Here is a 27,248-nt window from a genome sequence, read left to right as displayed (position 1 = left end):
CTGGCAAATTTCAATTTTTTTCAAGTAATCCCTACTTCCTTATTGGCACTGGTCATAAGTATTTTGGTATACACTTTCAAATACAATCATTTCATTGAAAATACAAAACAGCTGATGCTTTTGATACAACATATTTATTCTGTATCATTGCAAAATCAAATGCTAGGTGTATACATGACCGCACGGGATTTAAATGTGAAAACAAAGCATTACTACTGAAAGTAGTACCACCGTAGAACCTTGGTTAGCGTCATTAATCCATTCCAGATTGTCCGACTGTAACCAAATCAGACTCTAAACCAAATTTTCCCATGAATAATAATGTAAATACAATTAAGTCTGTTCCATAAAGCCAAAGAAGTTAACGCAAAAGGTTTTACAGTTTGACATGCCGGAAACAAGTGGAAATACATATAAAGATATGTTAATGAAAGTGAACAATGAACATTTAAGCTTATGTTTACCTTCGATGAAGCCACTTGATGTGTTTCAACACTCAATATAAATCTGATACGAAATTGAGGCTGAAGACATAATCTACCAAACCAACATGCATACGAATGAAATCATTGTTCAAATGTACAGAGCAAAAACAATATACAAAATATACTAAGTGAGCACATTCATTTCTCATATGGAGCACATGTTTAACCATGACAACAAATATTGTTTTTCCAGTGAACGTCATGTTCTTTTCATGTTTATATTTTGTGTAGCTGAATAGCCATTGTGTCAGTATATCTTACACCTATTCAACCTGTTCCTATTCTTTTACTGTTAGAACTTGCCTTCCAAGAGGACTCTATGTCTGTTTTGGTCAAGTAGTTTGGAAAATAAATTACCCGCAAAAAATGCAACTTATACTCCAGTGCGACTTATGTATGTTTTTTTCTACCTAATTATGCATTTTTGGCCTTGTGCGACTTATACTCCAGAGCAACTTATAGTCCAGAAAATACAGTAATTAAAGCTACTCTGTAGTGTACCATGATACAAAGAATAAAGAGGATGTTATGACCGTTATCCAGCTCAGGTTGCCATAAAAGGCAACCTTCACTTGATCGCCTTGTTTTCTGTTGATGAGCCAGCGCTGCCAGCACCTCTTCAGCAGGACCATGCAGCCAGATGTAAGTCAAATTAGTAGACGTAACATGTCATCACTGTTGTGTAATGTACACTGCAGTCATTTCGACAGCTCCACCCTTATTGCCATCATTGCCAATAAGGCAAGGGCCCATTCTAGAATGGGAACTTTAGTGGTTCTCAGCCCCCAATTACAATGTTAGAGAATTATTATTTTGTGTTGGAAGTGTTGGTTTGAACAATAATAAAAGAAATAGCGACTCCAAATTGTCCATAGGTATGAATGTGAGTGTGATATGTTTGTCAATATGTGCCCTGTGATTGGCAGGTGACCAATCCAGGGTGTACCCCGCCTCTCGCCCGAACACAGCTGGAATAGGCTCCAGCATACCCGCAACCCTTGTGAGGATAAGCAGTATAAAAAATTGATAAAAAGAAATAAAAGAATCTCATTTTTCATCTTATTTCAGATACTGTATCTACATTGTTATGCGTGTACATGAACAACACAAGCAGCTATTGCAATGCATTCCGGGACTTGTATTAGCAATGTATATATGCTCGATGTGTTATAAGCTCACTGGCCAGGTTGGACAAGTTAAAAGCCACATTGTTGTTGGAATTTTGCTGACTGTAATATTTGGTGAGGCACACAAGGTATTCATACTGTCATGATCTCTTGATGGCAAAGGCAAAAAAGCTTTCTCTCTTTGAATGCGGTTGGATTGTTAAGCTGCATAAGCAAGGCCTATGGCAGTGTGCTGAAAATAGAATAATAATAAATAAACAAATAAATGTGGAATAGATTGCATCAAATTTTTAGTGCAATAGTACATAATAAATAATAACAATAATACATCATAACAATACATAATAAGGTAAAAAGTCCAGTCCTCTGTGTCTGTTGTTTTGAAAAGGAGCATAGCGTGAATCTACAAGGCTTGCTTTATTTGGTTATCAAGCAAAAACCTTAGTAGCAAATGTGCCACAAAACAGTGATGGTTACCTAATGTCCGAAATGGACGACAACAGCAGAGAGAAATATATGATGAACGCCTCTAATGTCTTAATGGTGACTTCCAAGTTGAATCTAAACATTGAGATGTAGAGAACATTGAGTTATAAACAAAGATGTCATCTTTTCTCCGGGGCCTGCGTATCTCCTCGGGGCCTGTTTAATATACTTCAGTCTGACAGGCACCCTTACCAGTCAGGTACTTTAATGATGAGCTCTGATTTGTATTTCCATTAACCTAAATGATGTACTTATCTCACATTTGTCCTAATGGATCGCGGTGCACGGTGACGTCCATTGGCGTCACACATCGAGATGAGCCGCAATGCAGTCGCATGCTAATGTGACCATGTTGGGCTTTGTGTAAATGTAGCTTCTCCTTTTCCCTTTAATGATTGCATTTTGAGACAAATAAAGAGCAAAGAGTACGAGTGATCTGCCGCTCGCTTGTCGAACTAGTTACGAGCCAAGCTGTGAAGATGTGCATAGCTCCCTCAGCCCCCCAGGGACCCTGTATTTTCATGGGCCTGCCTCTGACGTCAATGCGCCGGCTGTCCTGTGGATTGTCAGAACAGACTATTCAGTTGGGGGGGAGGGGACTGTAAGTCTCTGGTGTGTGTGTTTCATGTGATGGGTGAGAGCGTGCCTGTGTGCCTTTGTGTATGTGACCATGCACCTCTGCATGTGTGTGTGTGTTCGCCTGCATGTGATCTGTAAATGTTTTACTCACATCTGGGGTCTGTGTGTTCGTGCAGTGCACACACACACACAAGCACGCACATTTGCCTTGAATTGGAAATGCGCTTAAGAGGATAAGGTCAGTGATAACGGGATAGGGGGCAAATGTGAATGTGTTAACAAGTGCAAATGTCTGGGGATGCTGGAAGACAGAGGTTGTAGTCATCAGGAGGATGTTTGTTCAAAAACAGCCAAGAGGGGAGAATGTTTTCATCATGGCTGCCAAACACTTTGAGTCAGATGGTGATCCCACTGTGAACACGAGTGGAAGAACTACATGTGACCGCACAAACTTCCTATAGAGGACCATGCGATAGATGGGTGCATAGATGGACATAGTACTGTATGTGGTACACTGGTACACATGCAACCAGTAAGAAATGGAATCAATCCATCCTTCCATTTTCTATGCCGCTTATCCTCGCTGGGGTCGCGGGGGTGCTGGAGCCTATCCCAGCTGGCTTTGGGTGAGAGGTGAGGTACACCCTGGACTGGTCGGCAGCTAATCGCAGGACACATATAGTAGACAAACAATCTTTCAATGAACCTGACATGCATGTTTTTGGAATGTGGGAGGAAATCGGAGTACCTGGAGAAGAGCTCGCACTGAGAGAACATGCAAACTCCCCACAGCGATGGAATCAAACCCAGGTTTCCTAGCTGTGTGGCCTGACCGCTAACCAGGGTTAATTGAAATCCATCCTTAGACATTACAGTAAAAGAACTTTAATATGCCTTATTGTGTAATTGGCAAACCCGTCGCAAATTTTCTCAAAGCTTATGATTGGCTACTGTCAAACAAAGAGCTATAAATTTGGTGGGTGCCGCTTAAGCACCATGTACTACAAATTGTGTATATGATTCTATTGATAAGTCAAAATATGTGAAGCTTATTAAAGCTAATAAATACCATTTGGGGTGGACTGCTCTACTGTCCTGCATAGATCACATTTTACATTTCATTTCTTGAGCTGCTGAGTGGTTAGCATGTTAGCCACACAGTCACGATATCGGGAAGATCTGGGTTCGATTTTTGATTGCGTGGGTTTTCTCCGGTTACTCCGGTTTCCTCCGGTTACTCCGCATTCCAAAAACACGCTAGGTTAATTGGGCACTCCAAATTGTCCATAGTTATGAATGTGAGTGTGAATGGTTGTTTGTCTATATGTGCCCTGTGATTGGCTGGCGACCAGTCCAGGGTGTCGTCCGGCTTTCGCCTGAAGACAGCTGGGATAGGCTCTAGCATACCTGCGATAAGGGGTTAGGGTTACCATATGTCCCGATTTGTGTGGGACTGTCCCGCATTTTAATGATATTTAATGCATCCTGCAAATTGACTCACTGTCCTGCATTTCTGATCGACATGCACCAATTTTCAAACCTAAACTCTTGTTTTTTATCAAAGCCTGTACGAGGAGAGCAGACAACACACATTGGAGGCGATCATGGGGGCGGGTCGCGGGCTGTGTGTGTGGGTGTGACTGTGTGCACGACTGTGACAGGCAGGGGTTGCTGTCAATTCAACACACGGCGACAGCTAGCCTTTTAAGGACACGTTACATTGAAAAGAAATTTGTGATGAAGTAATGAAAATGGAGGAATCTGACAAAAGTAAGAAGACTGAAAAAAGGAAATGCAATTCCATCAAGGTTACCTCAAGATATGATGAGACTGACCAATCACAGCCTTTATTGTGAGCTCCTATTGGTAATTCATGTCTACAAGAGTGACCTCTTTGCTAGCAGTTTGTGTTGTGTTTTTATAAAAGCAGATTCTGTGTTCTTATTTGTAGATCTATAGTTGTTATTTTGTTACAGTCGTATATATTATATATTACTGAACAGTTGGCAAGCTGTGCCAAATGCATTTTTGGTGTCCGCCCCGAGCGTCATCTGTGTCCCACATTGTCCCGCACAAGCATACTCCTTGTTCCGCATCTGGTGAGTTTGGATCTGGTCACCCTATAAGCAGTATAGAAAATGGATGTATATATGTAGTTATACAAGACCACGTATGTGAGATTACAAATATTCCCCCTTATGTAACTAGCACTTTCATTGCCAATTATATATACAATCTGAAAGTGAAACCATGGACATACACCCTGTAGCTAGCAAGCTGTGTGGAGTGCATCATCACTTATGCACTGTAGACCAATTCTGATATCAACCGATATCTTGTTTTGTGTTTTATAATATTGGTTGGCCGATATTATCTTAAGAGCATATGGCATTAGCATTTCATTTCCATTTGCCAAAAAATGCACTATTCACTAAATGAGAAAAAAAAACGTAGTGCAAGTTATTTTTACCTGTTCATATTGCTCTCCCTGGTGGGAAGAGCAAAGTGACAAAATGCGTCAGAGAATTCATTATGTTCTACAGTACGTGACCCCTGAATGGACCAGCTGCTGGAGAGTGTAGGAATGCCGGTGATTGATAGCGCACATGTTGACGTAACCCGCCGCCGCTCCCACACCTTCCTCTCTGGCTCTCGATATGATCAGAATGTAGCGCTGCGGCACAGAGGGTTTATGCTGGATCATGTTGCCTGACCACTCTGGTGAGCTACTGAGGTGCGCTCTGATAACTCAAGTGCACATCTCTGAATGCCGGGCAGATAGTGAGCTCTTTTCATTTTGGAACACGAGAAACTGTTCACTGATTGGAAACAGGATCCATCTCCATTTGACAAGATATATATTATTGCCTTTACTGTAGGATTTCTAAAAAATCATGAATTAAAAGACAACAGACAGTAGTTGATGTCATGTTCTACAGACGAGTTTAGACTGAATCAACAGCACCTCTGCTGGTTGCAGCCTAGTAGTGCACTCCAGTTCCATGCCATTGATAGTGTAGTGGTAGCTGACATTTATGTGATCAATTCCCTGTCAATGACCCCTTAGAGCACGGGTGTCCAAACTTATTCAACCGAGGGCCACATACTGAAAAATGAAAGTTAAAAAATGAGCAAGCACCAGACTTGATTGCAGGAACAACAAGCCTTTATTGCAGGTTTGAATTTTCTCACAACAGGCACAACAATCCTAAATATTATATAAAATATAGCAATCCCTAGTAACAACATGGAATACTTCTGCTGCCTTTTTTCCCACACACAAGTTTTATTTATGTCTTAAATAGCTTATTTGCTCTTATTTTCTTGACTATATCGAGCAATATGAGCATAAAGATTACAATAGGGGGCTGTTATTTAATGTCTAGAGAGCTCTGGTAATGTTAAAAACTGTATTTAGAAGGCCATGAACAGGTTTTCTATGCTTTAACAATGAAAAAAAAATCCATGTATAAATAAGGCATCCTACTTCGTAGAAATTCACTTATCACAGTCAGGTCTGAAACCAATTTGAAACCTGAAACCAAAGCGTGTGTGATGATGATTGTACTTGCTGCTGAAGTTTGCAATAAACCAGTTTAGTGGTCTGTAATATTAGTGGGTTACTGTCATACTGTTAGTTTGCTGAAGATATGACATTACAATGCAGATGAAATTTGATTTTGAACAGTGAAGGGGGGAAAAAAGTTAGCATTTCAGACCAGTAGATAATGGTGAGGCTGCTTGGATCAATGCTATACTGTTAAATACTTGGCCTGACCTGAGACATGCAGTCAAGCGATTAGGATTTCACTGTGGTGATTCATTTGATGGCTCCAATACAATATTGTAATGTACTGTATGTGAATGTACAACTGAGTCTTGTGAGTTTAATGAGTCCTTTGGTAAATCTTTAGAAACCCTGCAGGGCACATGCAGTATTTCAAGCTTCAAAATCAGCATGTGATCCATGAAAAGGCCCAAAGACTTCATATTCACTTCACACATGAGAACGTGACGTGGAATCGCCAACAAGATAAGAGACAAAATAGACCTTGGCTTGTGGTATATTTAAACTAACTCTAGTCTGCACACAAGCACACCATTGACAGGATGTCACCATCCATTTTCTATGCCATTTATCTTCACTGGGGTCGTGGGGGTATGCTGGAGCCTATCCCAGCTGAGGGGGGTGTTGTAAAACAGAAAAGGATGGCTGATGGAGTGTTAGTGCTTATAACGCTGTACATTTACTACACTGCTACTGTAGTAAAATGGTGGTTCACACAGCTGACTTACATATAACCCATATAAGATAAAACCCTACTCAATGTACTTTTTACAATAACCTATGATTGCCTGGCCACCATTCCATGATCCAGCCATAACCAATCAAACATGTTCAACGAGGGAGGACTGCATGTCTCGTTTTTCCTCGTTTCTCCAAACAGGCAGAAAGGGGGTGCTTTGGTTTCAGCACTGCAGTGTTTCTTCCAAAGAACAATGCCATGAATGGAGTGAGCCCTTATGTCAGTCATAGAATCTCTTTATGGGGTGGGTGGAGGCGGGGCCGGTAGCATACACACAGAGTGTAGAACAGTATAACGTAGTATAATTTTAAGTAATAGATTGCAATATATTCTCGTCTTGTCTCCTTCTTGGAGAGCAAATCTTGTCTATGGTCTCATCTTGGGAACTGATCGTCTTGTGACACTCCTACTTAAAAATATAGCATATGTAGTGTAGAATGAAACAATAATTGAAACGATAATTGAGTGAAAACAATGTAATTCACAAAACACACCATGTGTGGCGCTGTGAACGGATACAATAGCAATAGTCACGTTTACATGAGGAGTTTTTCTCTTTCCGAATGACTTTTCCGAAAGCAATGATATAAATGGAAAGGAATATTCCAATCGTGTGTCTACATGCGCCGCAATAATCAACCAGAATAGTCAATGGGGCATGCGCAGTAAAGCGTAAACACCAACATCACATGATACCGTCTACTTCCAGTTTTTCTTTCACTTGTTGGAATAACTAGTTAATATCTGTTAAACATCACCATCCACCACCCGGGAACAGGAAATGATAAAGTTCAATCTTGCTAATATTTTATAATAAGCTCGGCACATGTTTTATATAGATATGTATTTTCTTTTTTAATAAAACTGGACTTGTGAATGGCGTATAGAAGGGTTTAGATTCTGTTCCACAGATGGCGGTAATGCACACGAAAGCTGCTTGCCAACCGCCAATAAACAACAGAAGATGAAAAACACCACAAAGACAAACTTAGTCTGACAACTTTCCGTTTGAGCGGGTACAAGATATCTCAATCAGATTGGGGAAAGGAATATTCCACCCTTGTGAATCTGATTTAATATTGATTCGGATTGGCTCTTTTCTTTTGGAATGAGGTGTATACAAAGGTTAGATTCTTTCCATTTGAGCAAATAACCAGAATGGGATTGGAATATTTGGGTCCATGTAAACGTGGCTAATGTCTGTATATGACAAAAAAAGCTGGCAGAAACCCAGTCTTGATTTTAAGATATGTAGTGAAGCCTTTCAAAAACAAAAAACAAAGCTGACCTCCATGAAGGCCTCATCTAACTCGGGGAGGGTAAGAGTCACTACCATGTCCATTTTTGTTTATGATGTCATTTAAACCCAGAAGTGGAGCAAACCTGTGTGTGTTTGTGTGTGTTGTGGGGGTTTGATATTCATCAACAGACTCTGACATACATAGTTTTCCACGCTTGAACATCTCTCCACTGTTTCGAACCTCATCCACCTCACCGAGAAGGAAGAAAAGTGCAAATGTCCTTTTATTTTGAAACCCCCCAAAAAATCGAAAAATGTTTGCGTGTGGCTAACTTGACAGTGCTCGCTTTCTCTCTTCCTCGTTAACGCCTCCGCTCATGAGCGTATATGCGTGTGCGCGTATCTGACTGCGCTCCCTGCGCGGTCGCTTGTGCTCGCTCAGCCAGTCTGCTGCTGCACATCCACCGCCGAGCTACACGCCGAGGAGGCGGACCGACTGGAGCTACACCTCGGCCAGCGGTGCTGGGTCATAGCGCTGGTGGAGGTGCGGCGGTGGCGGGGGCAGCACACTTGCCCCAGTCCCTTCCTAACTTGAAGACCCTGGAGTAGTTTGTTTTTTTGTATTACTATATTTTTATTGGGCTTTGCTCCTCAGAGGCGCACTTTTCTCCGCGGCTCCTCTCTCAGTTTTGCGCTCACGGTCCGACATGGAAGATGGTCCGTCTTCGACAAGCTGTTTCAGAAGGTTAACGGACTGCTTCCTGGGTGCAAGTAGGTACACTTGGGCACTCTTTCGTGTTTCAACATGGCACATTAGAATGATGATGCTGCAGTGTGTGTGTGCGCGCTGCAACAGTTCTTTGCAACCGCATGGGCATTTTTGACGTCTTGTCTCCTCATGTGAGCCCAATTGGACCACTTAACTTTATGAATGACACGTTGATGCTTCCTCAATGGGTGGGGACCTGGCAGCAGGCGTATTTGCTCATTGTGTACTTTTATAAAACATGGGGCATGGTCCTCAATCCCTATAATATTTACATTACCTTCTATTTGGAAATGTGTTATTTACCCCCTCCAGAATAAAACACAGAAAATGAAAATTAGTAGCAGTTGTTTTGCTTGTTTAACTGTTAAACATCACTGATAAGTCACCAATTTTCCTCCCTCATATTTTCTACTCTTCTGGAGTGTTTCCCGGGATTATATCCATTGGGTTTGATCTTGCATGTGCAGCCACAGTATAAAATATACTTTTCCACAGGGCTCCATATTAGAATATTCGTGAGGAGCACGTACAGCACTACACACACTGTCACACCACTCCAGATATTCCATCACTGAGTCCAAGCGACCTTTCAGTGGTAATTCGTCTCACAATGAAGCTGTTTGGGGATGTGCTCTTCTTGGAATATTAGTGACGGGCAAAGCATACATGCAGTATGAGTTTTATTTTTAAATGAGCAAACCATCTATTCTCATATTCCTATAAAGCTGTTTGTCATGTCTGTCATTTTATTATTTCCACAAGCATTTTTTAAAATTAGTATGTATTTTTGCAAAATCAAAAAGTGCATTTTTGGTGTATCCATGAAGAATCCATAGCAAGAACCCATTTAATGTATTGCACATCAAAATCTAAATTAGAATATAGAAATGTTTTTCTCTGAATTGAACCATGTTTTTAGCAATCTCCCAATTTGCCCCCACCCCAAAGTTGGCACAGTCTCTTCTAGACCTTATGAAGCACTCAATGAAGCTCCGTCTTACTTTGTCCATAACCCCCCTTGAGACGTTTGTGTCTTAATCACCATAAATGCTTCAATTAACACCACCAAGTTTCCTCATCGTTGGACGGTGGTAGTTTGACGTGTTGTCTACAAAAGAGATTTCTAATTAGCACTTGGTTATAGCTGCAGCTGTAGGCGACTTCCTGATGTAGTTTTTGTGAACTCCACAAGATGGCAGTAGTTGTATTTGAAGTGTCATGAGTGTCTATGAGGATCTAGCGACTTTATCTAACTCTACTTGCGCTACTCAGGTGTTGGTGTTGTCGCACTTGGCATTAATGGTGCAATTACAACATTGGTTGTTTTGCTGTTGTGTTGTACAATGCTGCATACAGTATCATTAATATTTTATAGAGTATATTATACATTTGACACCTTTTGGAAATAACAGCCTCTCGCCAATTATTGCTACTTCCAGTTTCTATGACATTAAATTTCCTTTTAGGTATGCATAAAGAAGTCAGCCATTACACTAAATAACACAAAATATGAGGGGTGTCACCCTCTCGCCCAAAGACAACTGGGATAGGCTCCAGCACCCTCGCGACCCTCGTGAGGAAAAGCGGTACAAAATGAATGAATGAATGAGGGGTGTCACAAGATATTGTCGATTAAAACGGGAGGAGATTTCTTGTTTTGATAAAAACTGTCACCCAAGAACTGGGTGGCTAGATCTGTGTCGACAATTTGGTTGCTACATTTAGCGAGTAGGTGTGCGTATTGCCTCTGATGGTGCAGCAGTCCATTGAAGGTCTGAAACCTCAAACATCCACAATGGAACGTGGCTCATTGCAGAAAGAAAATACAACCCAGCGAATGTGGACAAATAGAGGAAAATGGCATAGTGTAACTACATACGTACATACATTCTACTAAAGAGACAGAGACATTGCTATACAGTATGTGGTGATTATAGCATGTCCTAAGGCATACGCAGCACTGTATATATAATATAATATACAGTAAAGTCTCGTTATATCGATATTGTCGGGAGTCGGAAAAAATATCGATATAACCGGACTGTCGATATATCCGATCCTGCGCCGAACTGCATTAAAAGTGGGCAATAATGCACTGCAGCTTAAATCAATCTTTGCTTAAGGATTTCAATACCAAAAAAGAACACGGCGAACGGCTGCTTCCAGTCAACTTTATTTTTCACACTTCCACCACCAGAGCACAGCACACACACCGATTCCCGCACTTCCTGGTTCACAGGTCATGCTCAACCCGCCCCACATAGCTGGCCAAACACATGCCTGCAACAGAAGAACCAACTGCGTTTGTGGTTTTTCTCGTGTGTATAGAAGCTATACACACGAGAGAAACCACGAACGCCAGCATGTACATATGAAAAACAGTGATTATTGCAGGCGATAAAAAGATATCTGAATACAACACAATTAAATAGATGTATTTGTACGCTTGTGTCTACGTTGGAATAGGTGTGTATGCTATGTCAGTTGGTTCTTCTGTTGCAGGCATGTGTTTGGCCAGCTATGTGGGGCGGGTTGAGCATGACCTGTGAACCAGGAAGTGCGGGAATCGGTGTGTGGAAGTGTGAAAAATAAAGTTGACTGGAAGCAGCCGTTCGCCGTGTTCTTTTTTGGTATTGAAATCCTTAAGCAAAGATTGATTTAAGATGCTTTTGTATTGATATAAGCAGACCAAATTGGCTGGCGGGAGATGAAAAGGGCATCGTAGCAACCGGATTATCATAATAACCGGGTATTGTACTAACGGAACTAATTATATCATAAAAGACTAGAAATTTGCCGGGAAATGAAAATAGTATCGTAATAAGCAGTAATTCGTTATAACCGATATCGATATAATGAGACTTTACTGTAGTATGCTATAGTACACAAAGCAATGGCATTGAGCAGTCCATGTGACGTACCAGTGAGCAGAAGTGGACTGTGCTTTCTGTTGTTTGTTTTGCAGCAACTGATGACATGTTTATCGTTGTTTGTCCTCTCTGAAACGGGCCTGGGTGCACACGCGTTCAGTTAATGCAAGTCAAGTGTTGTCGTCCCTGTTTGCGTATCTCATTGTAAACATCACAAGCCTAACAAGGTTTCAGTTCCAGCCGTTTGTAGTCTCATGTTGTGTGCGTCTCTGGGTGCACTGTTGCGTTGTTGTGGTTATTTAAGGTCCGCACTATGTGACAATTGATTGACAATTTGATGAAGAAAGCTGAATTTTGTCGGGCAGGAAGTGTTCATGCTGGACATTTCCGTCCTGACCACATGCCTTCTCCTGTTTCTTGACATACTTATAATATGTCTATTATATATAAACATACAGTCTGCTCGGTATGCTTAAGGAATGAAAATTAAAGCTGTAGTGAAATATGAATGCCGAAAGATTCCTAGGCGGGAGTCAGCACTCAATGATTTATCACTGTATTTCATCATTTAGTCTCAGTTTTATTTGAAATGAATATGCAGTAGTTGTACCTCATCAAAATATTTTGCATGGTATGGTATTTAGCATGACCATGGTGACCCCAGATCACCTTCATCTTTAGTGGTTTTAAATATTGATGGATTAGCGTCACTGATAAAATAAGTTGTAGTGTTTGTATTTATTTTAAGACATGATGCTGTAACATCAGTTTTGTCATCCTTTACAGTACAGTAATCTCAGAATTTTGCGGCTTCATTGTCATGATTATTAAAAAAAATATAAATCAAATGCACTTTTGTGGTTGAATTTTTATATGAATTTGAATATAAGAAAATATATTTATTCATACACACACACAAACTTATACTACTACATACTAACTTATTTCCTTCAGTCCTTCCTTATTCCTTCTGGACTTTGGAGCAGCCACCCCGGGTTCGACTCTTCACGAGTATACATCATCGGTATTTGTCAGGAAAGGTATTCGGAATTTAAAGGGCTCAAACAAATCAAGATGTGGATCAAAAAGATCCGCAGTGGCGACTCCATAACCTGGAAAAAGCCGAAAGAAATACAAGACAGCATTTTCCCTAAAAAAAAGTCTGATTTCATTTGGAGTCTCGCGCTTTATACATGCACATTCGTCCAACATCTTCTTCCCAAGCGAATCAGAGTTTTTTTTTCGAGTCACTCACACACACCAGTGACCTAGGCCAGTGTTTTTCAACCTTTTTTGAGCCACTGCATGTTTTTTTCATTGGAAAAATCTTGCGGCACACCACTAACCACCTCACGGGCATCACTAAGTCTACTGGAGGAACGAGGCAATCAGCTACATGTTGCCACACGGACGAATATTACATTGCTCTGCCAGTTTTTACACCATGGACACTGGACATAAGATTTGGAGAAAATGATTAATACATGTTAATTTAAAAAATGATATTTGATAATTCCCCACAGCACACCAGACGATTTCTCACGGCACACTAGTGTGCTGCGGCACAGTGGTTGAAAATCACAGGCCTAGACAATGCCGCCGTGACACAGAGATCCGCTGGAAAACGGTGCCTAAAGGTTGAACAAATTAGCAAACAACAAAGGAGGCGTTGTGATGCTAATTGGAAGATAATGGTGATGAATGAAGCAGAGTCACGATACACTTCTACAAATTGTTGATTCACTGATTTTGAGTTTAAAAAAAGATTAATTTTGTCTTTTTTGTTTAATCATCTTTATTCAGAACACAATGGAGACAACATTTGGAGGGCAATGCTTTTGATTGGACAGCGACAAAATTCTTGCTTTTGCCATATCACTGCAGTGGCTTAGATTTCACAGGTTTAGGTGGATAACCCCGACTGTTGCATTAAACTCATAAAGTTCAAGCCAAAGAAAATAAGCTTAATAAGTCCTTTCATGTCAAAATCAGTTCAGGACTGAATCAGCGCCGGGGCACAGTGAGTGATATTAGTGGCAAAACAGATGACATTCTCCTAAAGGCATCCTCTATCCATTGACCCCTGTCGGCTCAGCTTGTCGGGGGGAGGGGGGGTGGGGGGGTATCTGAGGGGATGGGAAAACGCCACAGACGCGTAGATTCTCTTCCAACTTGTCCTCATATTGGAGCTCACAGAAGAATTCGACACAAGATCTGACTGCTGTGGTTTTCATTAGCAGCTTCCCATCGTTTAAGCATCAGTCCAGATGTGCAGTGACAAACACGACCCCGATCGTTGATGAGGCTCTGGGGGATGGTGGAGGTTATGGGGGTTGTGGTGTATCAACCACTGTCCCAAACCACTGGTTGGGACACGGGAGGCTGACTCTGAGGCATTATGATCGGTGCCATTCTCTGAATTCTCCTCCAAATAAATCACAGCGTGACGTTGGACCTGATGTCTGTGAACCCACACCGAGGCATATGTCTTATCTCCATCTCAGTTTATCAATTATAGCTCCCTGCCGTGACGTCTAATGACCTCGGCCAAAGAAGTGGAAATAATGCAAATTGCATTTCCATGGAGATGATTCTCTTTTTTCTCAGGAGTGTAAGGTGCATTGGGCTCTGACATTGGTGTAGGATAGTATGATAGTATGACTATATAGCAATAATCAATACACTCAACAAAACCACCATACACCATACATGGTGATATCTTCACGATCCTTGAGTAGGATCGTGTGTATCATCAGTCCATTTAGTTCATTCATTCATTCATTCATTTTCTACCGCTTTTTCCTCAGGAGGGTCGCGGGGGGGTGCTGGAGCCTATCCCAGCTGTCTTCGGACGTGAGGCGGGGTACACCCTGGACAGGTCGCCAGCCAATCACAGGGCACATATAGACAAACAACCATTCACACTCACATTCATACCTATGGGCAATTTGGAGTCGCCAATTAACCTAGCATGTTTTTGGAATATGGGAGGAAACCGGAGTACCTGACGCACACACAGGAAGAACATGCAAACTCCATGCCAGAGCGGGGAATCGAACCTAACAAGTTATATTTAAAATAAATAGTTCATCTTAGTACATTTTTCGAGTTCCCAATCACGCCATAATTTGATTCCGTGTACCACAATAAATGATTTCAAAGTATATTCAATTTAATTAAATGGTATGGATACACACACACACACGTGTAGCTCATTCCATTTCCAAGACCCATGCAGTAGAAACCAAAGATGCAGTGTCATTATTTTTGAGCATTTGCATATATAGCAATAATATTAATATTTGTCTGTAGTGTAACAATAATTTATCACCTACTCTAGCAACATAAAAATGTGCTGTACTGACACAGTCCCATCTTTAGTCTCTAGGGGATGTGTTGTTGTGCAATACTTGGGTCTTTTTAATGTGACACTTTTAAAATGACCCACACACACACACACTCCCCCCCTCTAGGTCCATGAAAGTGTAGACAAATCAAAGCCGGTTCATCGTCACTGTCACTGCCCACTAAATGTCAGTGTTGGCCCCTGTGCTCTGGACCTCTCACAGATAAGCTAAGAATCACATGGTCTTCCCACCTTTTGGCAAGGGAGTCCCAGGCGGAGCTGCTGACGCACGCACCCTACATCCCTCCACCGCCGCCACTCCTCACCCATCCTCTCACCATGCCTCAGACTCTTGTCATGAAAAGTGAAAAGTAGTACGCTGGCATCTTGCCCTGGACTCTGTGCCAGGCTGTGTGAGCTTCAACGGAAGTGTGTTTTTTTTTCCATTTTCTGTCATTTTTTGGAGTGCGTAGCAGAGGAAGAAAATGCTGCCCACTGAACATCAGCTGGCCTTGTGACATTGCCTCTTGAATGCAGTCACTTGATCTGCTCCTGCACAGTTCACTCAGGCTATGTCCTCAACACTAGTATTTACAGTTGAAGTTTACCTTTTGTCCAGCCTAAACTATATTTCAGATCACCTAAAAATGATCGCCTAAAGTTTTAAATGTTTACCTTTTTAAATTTCCGAAACAACCTGCAAAAGCAATGTTTATATGTATTTTATTTTAAAAAAGGTCTCATGTAAACAGTCCCTGATCCACAATGGAACCGTTCCACCCACGTCAATATGGAAATGGTAAAGCCCTGCCTATTTGTTACGTCCTACGTCACTGCATACTTTTTCCTCATTTGCCAATTCAGTCTGACTGTAACAGACTTAGTATTTTAAAACATGTCATGATTGCATTGTCTTACATCATTTTGCATGAACCAGGAAGTGGTACTAACATACCCATAACACACCCTGTTTATATATAGTTTTCACTTTTTTAGACTTATGTACAGTATATGTTTAAAATGCTGTACTTGTGTTCTTAAGTTATCTCTGCTTTAATTTTCTTGCTATTACTAAATCTTGTGAATCATTTCCATGCTACGCCTAAATCTTATGAATGGTCCAGTGCAAGAATATGAGATGTCCACAACTTTAACTGGTAAACTGGTAAAATAAAAATCTTCAACAATAGGTCACCCCCCCCAAAAAACAAATCTAATTTTAAGATTACAATAATTACAATACAATAATCCCCTGATAACATGTACATGTTGACACATGTTGACAGTACTGACTTACTTACATTTTGTTAACTTTCTGTCTGAAAAGACAGGAAGATTCTTCAGTATTTGTCCAGTTCCGAGATGTCTATGAAAGTATGTACTTTGGCATGTACATGCACCTGGAGAACACGAGGGGAACATGCAAAAAAAATGCCGAAGTGGAGATTCAAACCCAGGTCTTCCTGATTTCCTGACTGTGTGGCCATCATGCTCACCACTTGTCCACCATGCGGCCTCCATTTAACTTGATGATTAGATTTACGATGATGACAGGCGTGTTGTTATTTCCGCCTGACTTCCGACAAGTTGGCCGCCTGTTGCTCTGCTGAGGCAACATCATTTTGATCTCGTCTGTTAACATGTAATGTGGAGCCCAGTCACAATCATATTTTTCCAAATCATAAATTCAGAACAACATTTGCAATATAATGCCATCCAACCCATTAATTTGTTTACGAAGTGATACATTTTGTGAAGTTTGTGACATTTAGTTTGTCCGGTTAGCGTTTATCATTTTGAGTTAGTTCATCATGCTACAAGGTTTTTAATCAGTGGTGCTGAAGAGATCTGCAATTTGGGTTGATATTTGTGGTGGGGAAAAGTACAAAAATAATCAAAAACTTAAAGATTGGTGCAGCCTGTCCTTATAGGAAGTGACATCACACACACAAAAAGACTCACACTTGACCAAACAAACCGTATTTGCAGAGCTAATGGATTGTAGCCTGTTGTACCTGGACCAAAAATGAAATAGTGTGAATGTACCATAAGTCCACAGAAAGTCAAATATATTGTGCAAGAGTAGAGAACATTCCTATACAGTCACAATCTTTGTTCCCCACAAAGACTGCAGAGAGAGAAATGAGGCCTTGCTTCACAGCAGTTTCTTTTTTTTGTTCTCCAATTCTCCAAAGGAGCCTCCTATAAAAGAAATGTGGCGTCAAATAGACTCTTGGGCTTTTACCCTTGTGTGCCTTTGGCAAATGCTGACCTGGAAAGAATAACAGGTCAAATGTCATCAAGCAGTTCACCATTTTCCGGGCCTGATTGAGAAAATGGGTGAAAATAAACAAGATGACGTTGGATGTATTGGTAGATTACAGCCAAGTAGTCAAGTAGGCTTCACGTCTCTTGTTGGTTTCAGTACTTTTGAATGTAAATGTTGCATATTAGGTATACAAAGTGAAAACACCGTTTTACAATGTGATGGAGGTCATTACTTGTACAGCTCTTCTCCAAGTCCTTCATAAAAACATCATAGATTTGAACTGCAGCCATAAAGAACGAACTCTTTTGATGCTTTTTCATGCCGGCTGTTCCATATTACACACAATATAGCAAATTGCCATGCTTAATTTTAATTTTGAAATGATCGTCGACAAGATCCAGACAGACTGACTGGTGTGGCCTTCCCTTCCCAGTGTCAGGGTGTAGCGAGTTGTCGTCCAGATAAGTATTACGTAAAAATACCTCACTGCATGAACTCAAGCTTCAGCGTTTATACAGGAAGCCCAAGTCTGAGTCAGGCACCGTATCGCTGCCAAATGGGCCTGAGCCACCTCTGAGCATGCAGTGCAACAAGCTGCTGACCACCAATAGATTGGTCAAAGTGTACTGCTTATCACTTTGTAGCTCTAGTATGGTATAATAATGGTAATATTTTACAGTCTATAGTGGTAACAGCATGCATCCAGTCAGTCGTCGTTCTTGGGTTAATGGCCACAACACTTGAATGCTACAACGATAAAGTGACAAGGGTGGCACCATCTGTTGTTCATAAAAACCACAAGCTTACTGCGTTCTTCCTTTATTTCTTTCCAGCCTTTAGTCCTTTCTTTCTGGAAGGTCTGAATGCTGTTGATTGTATCAATCAGGTCCAATTTTGGGAAAAAAACAGACGTGCCACTCGAAAAAGTTGATTTTGTGGCACTCTATCATTCTTAAAAACAACTGAAGAAAGATCAACGGATGATTTAGACTCACTAATTAACCTAACATGCATGTTTTTGGAATGTGGGATGGAACCCACACACACGGGGAGAACATGCAAACTCCACACAGAGATGCCCAAGAGGGGATTCAAACCCAGGTCAACATGCTAACCACTCGACTACCATGTCCACCCCCACCACCCATCATGTAAATCCAATGAATCCAATTCCAGTCAAGGAAAAACATGAACAAAACATTTTGTATAGAATAATAACATGTAGAAAACAATGCAAAATAATTATGAATGATGAGTGAACACTTTTACCCCTTTTGCAACACTTGCATTCTTGGATTCTTTATTTGCCAGGATGGAACTTATTGTTATGCAGACTTCCCTTACATACTGATGAGCCACATGGACGCCATTTCTTGATCAAATTGCTGGAACTTGCAACTTTTTTGTCCCCCATGACGTGTTATTTATTAGTCAAACCCAATAAAAATTGCATGGACAGTGAGTCGGCAAAGCGTAGGTTACTTTGTTTGGGCACTCCATTCCATGGAATGATACAATCAGGGCAAATGAATGTGCCTTATAAGATACTGTAGTATTGTTCAATCTAGTAGCTGTGCTTTCAGTCTGACTCTTTGTATTTATTCTGTTATGCAAGTTGGAGTGCAGTATGTAACTTTAACCTTTGACCTATTTTTGTCTGCTTTACTGATTGTTAGAGGAATATAATGTATTGTCACACCACATTGTTTAAAAACATTGTTTCCTGTCATTAGAACCTAAGCCAAAAAGTAAATGCTTAATGAATATTTTAGATCAAATCAATTTCTTTAAATGCCAATGCCTTGACCAAATCAATATGTTTGCATCTTCATCATGTGGTCTTCCGGGGCAGCATTCCGGCATCTCATCAATCAGAAACAAGTGGACCTTTAAAGGAGGCCTTAAAAGGGACAGGCAGGGAAATACACCTTCGAGCTGAAGTAAACACTTCCGTGGCTGAACGTCCTCCAACAGAAACATCCCGTTCTTATTCTGTTAACATTTGCTAAAAGCAGCAGAGCCTCGCTGTCCTCTACTTGTGGCCTTTTTTAACGATCCTCCACAGGGACCAATGTGCTCAAGTCAGACAAGAAAAATATATAGAATTTTGCTATGTTTTTCCACCAGAAACCTAGCATCTTAAAATAATAATATCAACTTAATGGCATGTTAGAGCAAAGTTTATGCAATGTTTTGGTCAAAGGTTTGTGATGAGAATGAAGAGGATCCATGCTTTATGTTTCCATTAAGGCGTGCTAGGGGAGGCCAGTGATTAACAATGGTGAAATTTAGCTATCAGTTTTAATATATATTTATGGCATCTCCATGAATGTTCTAAAATCCTTTTTCGGTGCCAATGATATATTGCTGTGTATAATTCTGCCCGAGGGAGTTGTGCAATATCGTATGATTGACCTCAACTTCCCATAGCTGATGTCACGTCTTCTTTAGACAGCAAACCATTTAGTTGAGGCCCAATCAACAGCTCCTCTCTGAGTTGCAGCCAATAAGTGGACTCCATTTTGTGCACTCCACAAGCAATTCCACATCATTTACAGCAGTCAGTTAAATCTATCCCTAATGCGCACACGTATATTTGCTAAATGATTTGTGTAGCTACAACAGAAGTGGGAAAAAGTCAGTGATTTGCAAGTCTCGAGTGTTTAATTCCAAGTCTAGAGTCAAGTCTCAATTAATGTCGTGCAAGTTTCTCAAGACAGTCAATTCAAAGTCATAGACTTGACATTTCAATTTTTTATTTTGCAGTGTCACTCTCCTGCGGTTTTTCATAAATATATTCATAAATAAATAATGCTGATTCGTGGTGGAATATGGCCTATTATTAGCCAAAATATATGTGTATTAGGGGTGGCACTCGACACCCAACCCACAAGATGAGACGATGCAAGTGAGGGTCCATGAGACGAGATGATAACATTAACATTAATTTTAAAAGGGATTTATTATGATTTTTCGACCCTTTGTATTGAGTTGTGGTCTCCTATAGAGCAGCTACACACAATAACCCGCACAGAAAAACTTTTAGATATTGCAGAATCTGCACCTATTCTGCCAACCATGGCCCGCCTCCAGGCACCGCCATATAAGGAAGTCCCTCTGTGACATCACAAAGGGGCAGTTTTAACATGCCCAACCGAGCATTTTGAGCCATCCCAAACTTCTTTCAGGGCTCACTTCCAAATGCGCAAACCTCATTGTCTGAAACTTTTACCACGAGAATACAACATACTAAGTACATTTATAAGTCAGAAAAGTGGAAAAAAAGCAGGTCCCCTTCAAGGAAAGTTCAATGAAAAAATAACTGGACATAACAAACTTTTTGCTATTTAACTGAGTCACAAAACAATGCAGATGCGTCTTCAAACACCCGCTTCCACCTCCTCTTCCTCCTCTGCATGGGTGACGTACGCGTGTTGGTGATCGAATTCTTGTAATCGAGGTACTTGAATTATTCCAATAATCGTTGCAGCCCAACTCCAGTCCACACCTCTGACCTACAAAACGTTGATTTATTCATACATTGTTTTCTGGTTGTATTTTAACAGCTACTGATGACAGTACTTCCTTTGTGTTCCAAATTGCGCAAAGTTACAAAAGCGATGTTGTGCTCTCATTTCTGTCGACAGCAGCTCTCTTCACCTACCCTTCCCCAACCCTTCCCCTTAAATTGCTTTGATTTATTAAGCCATATTCTGCCGATTTGCGTCAGAGCCGGCCTAGAGTCTCATGAGGCGTTGCGCTCCCAAAGAGCTGTGTCTCATGTCTGGACAGTGTCAGACTGCAGAGCAGCCTCCTCCAGCCTCTCAAGCCTCCTAGGCTACACCTTTCATTGCCTTATTTGCCTGCAAATGCACGTCACCACAAAAGTTGGGTGCTCTTTTACAACATTATGATGAAAAAACACATTGAATTTTTAATTCAGATTGAAATGACACTCACTAAGGCCTTGTTTTGCATAAATATATTTGATCATGATGTTAAATATAATACATAAAATTATATTTGATTGCAATATAGCATATTGGTTTTATTTTTTGTATTAAAGTAGAGTTACTGTACCATACTTAAAAATATTATTATATTATTATGCAGTGCTGTCAAAAACACTTTTTGGTGTGAGTGTGACTAAATTTCACCAGCATTAACTTCAGTGAACCCAATGAGTACTTGAAAATGCCGGTGTCGACATTTGTACATGAAGGGGGGGGGGCAGTGCCTGCATTAAAAACAAATTCCCCTCAACAATAATCTGGCAAAAGGCTTTTTCCCTGACAACAAAGACAGTAAACAGCAGCACTTAGCTACCTCTCAAGAACCTAATTGCCTATTAGGCACAATCGAGTCTTCCTTCATCCTGTTGCCTCTGTTGAGGGCTCCTGTCCCTTGAGACACACATTGACTGTAAACATAAGACGAGCATTTCAGCAGCCATGCTTACTGTACCTAACTTTTGAAGAAGTGTTTTTGTTGAGCTCTTTAAGCTCTTTGTTGGGGTATTTAACATGCATGTCATGTAGTGAGAATTCATGTCATGATCTCACTCCCCCAAACTTCCGTAAAATCTTTGTCCGTGATTATGTTGCAAATTGCCTGGCGTTATTTATCCATGAACAAGTGGTGAGAGAGCTCAAAAACAGTGTTTTCCTTCTGTGCTTCTCAGGCTTGACAGATGAGAAAGTGAAGGCCTACCTCTCTCTGCACCCGCAGATGCTGGATGAGTTTGTGTTGGAGAGTGTTAGCGCTGAGACGTTGGACAGATGGCTGAAGAGGAAGACCAGCAGCAGGACTGCAGGTAGACCTACTCCCACACACACATACACACACACTGGTGCGAACACTCTGACATAATGGCTGAATTAGCGTAGGTCAATATACATTCATTCATTTATTTTCTATGCCGCATAATCCTTACTATGATGGCGTGGGTATGCTGGAGCCTATCCCAGCTGACTTTGGGCGAGAAGTGGGGTACAGCCTGGACTGGTCGCCAGCCAATCACAGGGCACATATAGACAAACAACCATTCACACTCACATTCATACCTACGGACAATTTGGAGTCGCCAATCAACCTAACGTGCATTGTGACATGTGGGAGGAAATGGCAGTACCTAGAGAAAATCCACGCACGCAAGGGGTGAACGTGCAGACTCCACACAGAGATACTCCATGGAGATATGAACTTGGCAGCCCGATTTGAGCACATTGACACAAAATTGTACTTTTCGTCATATTTTTGTATTTTGTTGAATGTTTGTACATTTTAGCCCAGATAGTTCTAGACAAGTCAGCCACAACTACAAATATCACATCAATCTTTTGCTTTTATCCCAACAATAGTCACAATTTCGACTGAGGACAGATGCTGTCTATGTTTCTTTTGATAGCATTTACACAGCAGCATGTATATTGTGAAAATAATTTGGAGTAATTACCTCAGTGTGTGATTTCCTGTTCCTGTACTCCCTTTGTCCACTCAGACAACTAGCGGGTGTGGTTAGTCATTTTTTTCTTCATTGGGCAAGGGGCAGAAATGCCTGTGCTCAGTGAATTCTGCCTAGCAATAACTACTAAATGAACGTTGAATGTGACCAGGGAAAAGATTCCATCCATCCTTTTTGTATGCCGCTCATCCTCACTAGGGTCGCGAGTATGCTGGTGCCTATCCCAGCTGTCTTCGGGCGAGAGGCGGGATACACCTTAGACTGGTCGCCAGCCAATCACAGGGCACATATACACAAACAACCATTCACACACATTCATACCTATGGACAATTTAACCTAACTGGGAACCCAACTCTCATCCTTATGTCACAGCTGCACTAGCATGCTCTACTAAACTAATGTAACCCCTTTAGCTTCCATAAGAGAAGCATCTCAAAGTTTTTTTTGCCAAATTTTCCTGGTGTTTCAGGTCTGAGTTTCAATATGTTTACTTTGGGAGGCACCGGACTAAACGTTCCTTCTCCTCACGGTGACAGCGTTTCACTCACATGATGCCAAATTCCATCAGTTTCCATCATGTTTAACAGTAAATTACGTTTTTATTGGCCAATTCTGTGATTCTGTCCAGGATTCCTTTAACACGGGAATCACAGGTGTCCTAAATGGGCTAGGTTTAAATAAGCTCTGCTTTTGCCTGCTTTGTTTCAGAGATGTTGAATTGTGCAAATGTAACCATGTGATGGTCATACATGTTACTTATGAGGCATATCTGAAATCCCATGAAACCTTCTATCCCTTTGCATAGCGGCGATGTAAGTGATTGTTGCCCCAACATATTTCTTCATATAAAAATAAAATTTATTTAGAGCTGAGACTGCCTTTGTTGCATTTATGTATAATTTTGGTCACCCTCACCTTTTTTATATTAATCGCCAGTATGCGCTATAGACAAAGAAAAAAGGCAGAGCGAACAGGCGTTTATGGGTCGTTGGATGTGTTGGAGTGGGCTGAGTCGAGTGTGTACCGTGCGCTCCACACATAGTGAGCTGTTTCCCAGACCAACGGCATCCATCAAGGGCCCAGAGTGCTGGCGCACAGCCCAGTCGAGCTGCTGACGTCAGAGGCGTCCTCCGGAGACATGCAGCCAGGCTGAAGGGGGCCCAGGGGAGAGGAGGGAGGTGGTGGTGGGTTACATTTGTCGGCGACAGTGGCGAGGGCGCTGGCTGTGGGTGTGTTCTAGTAAAGTGGCAGTGGATAGATTTGTCATGTTTCGAAGTGGCCCTCTTCAGACGGACATGCGGACGTGTCTCAAGGCCCTGGTGGTAATCAAGTTCTCTGGCGCCAAGTAGGAATAACTAACTGGAGTCATTTAGTTTGGGTCAGTGCAGAGGAATCAGAGCAGAACTTTACACAGAGCAAACACACAGTGTGTGTGTGTGGGGGGGCACAATCATTTTACGTTGTTTTTACTCAGTTTAGCCTGTTAAGGTGAACAGATATTTTAGCAGGCCTTGACCTAAAGACACGTAAGGTGAACGCAGATTACAAAGATATAAGAACTCAGACTGAAAGCTTTAAAAAACAATAAAAGACATGACAAGAATTGGATTTACATAGCATGGCTTCGCCTTATCTACGAGCACAGATCATCAGAACATAGGGATCAATCTGGATTAGGATCTTAAGAGACAGGCAGAGTTGACATGGGGTGAATGGAACCAAAGCAGCATGACATGTACATCTACCTGAATTCAATGCAGAACTTGTCTTGCGTCTCAAAATAAAGTTATGTTCGGTGGCCACACGGTGGACGAGTGGTTAGCATGTAGGACAGGAGATCTCCACAGGAGATCAGGAAGACCTGGGTTTGAATCTCTGTGTGGAGTTTGTATGTTCTCTCCGGTTTCCTCCCACATTCAAAAAACATCTTAGGTTAATTGGTGACTCCAAATTGTCCATAGGTATGAATGTGAGTATGAATGGTTGTTTGTCTATATGTGCCCTGTGATTGGCTGGCCACCAGTCCGGGGTGTACCCCGCCTCTCGCCCACAGACAGCTTTCTTCTTTTTTGTGTACTATGGGACAGCTGCCAAGTGTATAACATCCTAGAGTCCTTCAAATGTACACATTTCAATATATTGTATGTATTGGGGATAATATAATAATGTAGCGTTGTTGTGTGTTCCAAGCTGCTGTTTTGTGTGTGGACGCTGGACGGAAGTTGGGTTTAGCTTGCGGGCGGTTTTGAGCAAAAAGTGTGTAGAACAAGAGTTCTAGAAAGTACTGCTGCCGCGTTCTGATGGGTGGCTAAGTCTGCGGGCAGGACAGTGGGTGTTTTATGGTGCATTGGAAATAAACAGCTAACTGAATGCGGTTGTCCTGACTGTCATCATTCAGCCGTAGCTACAATACATTCACTGTTTTGCATTCCAATACCGTCTTTGGGTTTTCATTAAGCATACCACTTCTCTAAGCCCAACCTACACTCCTGATATTAGCCTGCATGGTTATCATTATATCTTTATTATCTAAAAGTGTTGCATGCTATATAAATACATGCTACATTAACATTAATCCTGTGTCATTAGACTTTTGAAATAGTATCTGACTCCACCAGTAAGATGTTTTATTTCAGGGGTCTCAAACACGCGGCCCGCGAGCCAAATGTGGCCTGCAGGACAGTAGTTTGAGGCCCCCGCCTTGATATGAATGTTTAATGTTAGTGCGGCCCGCGCAAGGTTGATATGGATGCTGTATGGTATCATGTACCCAGAAATTTTGTTTACGTTTGATTAATGTTCATGTTAAAGGTTAAATAACTGTTAATAGTTATCCTCCCTATCCGTGTGGAAGTAGTAAGTTTTTGGCTATTTAAGTTTAAAGGAAATAACTTGAAGGCTACCGTTTAGGTCGCTAGCTCTCCAGTTTGCGAGTTAGCATGTCACATGACCCTACAGTTGTGCAATATGTTGTTAATAAAAAGAGTATAAATGTGACTATAGTCGTGTTTTGTCATGTCTACAGGGCTCTAATAATGCTTTGTTCATTTTAATCTGAAAAAAAATAATTTGTCTACCCACCAACTATATGTGGTTTCTTGTGTTTTTATTATTTGCTGTTTTATTATTATTATTATATTTATTTATTTATTTATTACTGATTTGTTTATTTATTTTTCATCTTATTTTGTGTAGAAAAATAAAAAGTAAGATATTTGAGAACAGTGGAATGTTTTATCAGAGCTTTTCTTGTAGAAAATTGGAACCAAAGCAAAGTTTTTTAAATGTTTTGTTTTTAATACATGCGTTTTTTTTGGGGGAAAACCTGATGCGGCCCAGTCTCACCCAGACCCGAGCGCCAGTGGCCCCCAAGTAAATTGAGTTTGAGACCCCTGTTTTATTTATATGGGTATGCTTTAGCGCTTTTTTACTCAACTTGCTACTTTGCTATATGCTAACATGACGGCCTGTGGACATTATAGTATTATACATTATAATAGTCAGTCTACCTAGGATGGTGCATATGTAGTTCTACTTCAGCACATTTGTTACTATAGTTAGCATGCTAGCATAGGAAAATACTATCTAGTAGTATGATAAGGTTCATCCAATCCAGCCTCAGTATTAGCATAACATAAGCATTACATTTTTTTGTAGATAGCCATTCTTATTCGTTAAATTTGAAGTTAAAAAAAAAGTATAATTTGACATGTTGTATGTCCATTTTTGTCAAATTCTAGTGACGCATAAGAACTCGGATTGTTTTTTCCGAAGCGTAGCAGGATGATGATCATCATGTGATCATCACCAAGCCAACTGCTTCCTGTAAGCGCTCCCTACAGCGTGTCCCGTTCTCTCACTTATCATGTGATGGACAACATTGGATTACATCAGACTTACCCACAAGTGTGTGTGTGTGTGAGAGAGAGAGAGAGACACACAGACAAAGGTGTGCAAAGGTTGTGCAACAGCATTTTTTTTTGTATTTATTGTTTTAGTAATTCATAGTGTTATATTTTCTGTTCCTTTGGAGGACCAGCCTGCAGCAAACACGTTCTAAGGATCTTGCTGATGTCATTTAATTGTCACACCTCCCTTGACCACTTGGCAATGTTTACTCAACGTTGTTGGACAGTTAATACATGCTAAACCCTCTGCTGTCACTATCCCGAGCCACCTTGTCCTTTTATATGTGCCATCTGCACTCACAAAGGTTCTTGTTAATTAGGGTCTTCCCGGAACTGCTACCATTCAGATGTTACTATTTTGTGGGATATTTGTGTAAAAGCACATCTTCCTCATTGG

At 41.0% G+C, this 27,248-nt stretch overlaps 1 protein-coding gene across 5 annotated transcripts in view; it reads left to right on the top strand.

Moving 5' to 3' along the window:
• The window catches only part of pde10a (phosphodiesterase 10A), a 63,439-nt gene that overhangs the window by 10,362 nt on the left and 25,829 nt on the right, over window positions 1–27,248 (top strand). For 3 of the 5 annotated variants that reach the window (XM_078799382.1, XM_058058373.2, XM_058058374.2), the window contains exon 3: window positions 22,160–22,291. In XM_078799382.1, the coding sequence (XP_078655508.1) occupies window positions 22,160–22,291 (132 nt within the window). Of the gene's footprint in view, window positions 1–8,602; window positions 8,996–22,159; window positions 22,292–27,248 lie in introns of those variants that run through there. The other 2 variants (XM_058058375.2, XM_058058376.2) reach the window with 2 other exon arrangements.

The sequence above is a fragment of the Doryrhamphus excisus genome, linkage group LG20 (assembly GCF_037039965.1).
Source record: "Doryrhamphus excisus strain RoL-2023G ecotype Guam linkage group LG20, RoL_Dexc_Guam_v1.1, whole genome shotgun sequence".
Classification (NCBI taxonomy): Eukaryota; Metazoa; Chordata; class Actinopteri; order Syngnathiformes; family Syngnathidae; genus Doryrhamphus; species Doryrhamphus excisus.
The sequence above is the reverse complement of the archived record's forward strand: the minus strand, read 5'-3'. Positions and strand labels throughout refer to the sequence as shown.